Source organism: Colobus angolensis, unplaced genomic scaffold (genome assembly GCF_000951035.1).
Source record: "Colobus angolensis palliatus isolate OR3802 unplaced genomic scaffold, Cang.pa_1.0 Scaffold263, whole genome shotgun sequence".
NCBI classification, from domain to species: Eukaryota; Metazoa; Chordata; class Mammalia; order Primates; family Cercopithecidae; genus Colobus; species Colobus angolensis.
In genome coordinates this window covers 242,792-244,274 of record NW_012115855.1, presented here as the reverse complement: position 1 = coordinate 244,274, position 1,483 = coordinate 242,792, and the positions used below count along the sequence as shown (strand labels likewise).

The window sequence follows — 1,483 nt, the reverse complement described above, 5'->3', positions numbered from 1 at the left end:
GAGTTTCATGCTTACCACTGAGCTCACCAGGAATGGATGGCACAGGCCATGGACAGTCACATTCAGAGTTATGGGTGCCACTTCAAGGTGATGTGGGAAGCTCTCTGATGTGGTACCTCAAGGAAATGGTTGGTACAGGCTTCAGGGCCAGGGCTGGGTGCGCAGGGAAAAACCTGCCCCTCAGTGACAGTGGCTGTGAGATGGGGAGTAGTGACTATGGAGGGGTTTCCCAGGACAAATGACCCAGGATTTCTTCAGCAACATAAACCAACGCTGTGTCTTTTTGGAAGGGTGAACATGTTCCCAAGAAGGCACCGTGAGCATGGTCTCCTTCAAACTCTTTATTCTTGCTGGCAGCATGTCCATCATAATATAAAGTTAGCAGTAAAATATTCCACTAAAGTGCAATATATTTTCTCATGTTGGTATTACATTTCTGTTTCTATGTCAGACTAGAACATCTGAACTAGCAAAAGATTAAGCAACCCAAATGCTGGATTAAAAAAATGTTAAATCTTTCAAATATATTAATGAGGACTTATGATTAACACCCAATAAGAAGTACCACATGAATCTAAATCTCTCCACATAGTTTCAAAAATATAGAGATCAAATAATAGGGCAAAGAAAGCACCCTGATCGATATTTTCAGTAAAATGAGTAGATAGGAAATGCCTAAATCCATCAGATCCTTGTCTGTAAAACAGATAATCGAAACAACTGGTGAATCTTGGGTAGTGTCTGAGCATGAGATGGATGTAAGGTATGGATGTGAAATCTGTTTTGGTGATTTTATTGTGCTTATTAGGAGAGTGTCATGGTTTGTAGGAAGAACACCAAAGTATGGAGCATGAGGTGGCATCATTAAAGATGAGGCATCAGTGTGGCAGCTCGCTCTCAAGTAGTGCAGGCAGAGTTCTCTGGATTCTGCTTGCAAATACTTTGCAATTCTTGGTGGTTTCACATTGGTTTTTTTGTTTGTTTTGTTTTGTTTTGTTTTACTAGTTGAAAGTGGGAACGTAAGAAAAACATACTTTTAAGAAACTGATGTAAAGAGATGAATACCTCAATAAATCCACTACAGTTCCTTCTCCTCCAAAGCCAGGGCCTCCAGGTGTTTCCCTCTCACTCTCTGTTCTCTGCTTTGGGCAGCTTCTCCTGCCTTCTCCACTTCTGGAGGCAACTCCCAGGCCCTTCTAGATCCGGAAGCAGCTCAGTCAAAACAGGAGCTGGGATCATTCAGGTTCACAGGCCTTGATCCTCACTTGAACGCCGGAGCTGGCAGGAGGCGAATCAGAGCAAAGACTCACCAACTATTCCGAGATTAGACCAGCTGTCTTAGCTGCGTAGGTATGTGCATGTGGTGTGCATTGTGTGTGTGCATGTGTGTCTGTGTCTGTGTGTGTATGTGTGTTTCCATGGATTTTCTGCCTGAAACTCATGACTATAATAGAAATTTCCCACACTTCCTCCCTGTCCCTTC

At 43.1% G+C, this 1,483-nt stretch overlaps 1 protein-coding gene across 1 annotated transcript in view; it reads left to right on the top strand.

Moving 5' to 3' along the window:
• The window catches only part of LOC105515566 (NKG2D ligand 2-like), a 65,163-nt gene extending 63,835 nt beyond the window's left edge, over positions 1–1,328 (top strand). The window contains 1 exon segment of the mRNA XM_011947390.1: positions 1,153–1,328. Within this exon segment, the coding sequence (XP_011802780.1) occupies positions 1,153–1,328 (176 nt within the window).
• Positions 1,329–1,483: the final 155 nt, after the last annotated feature.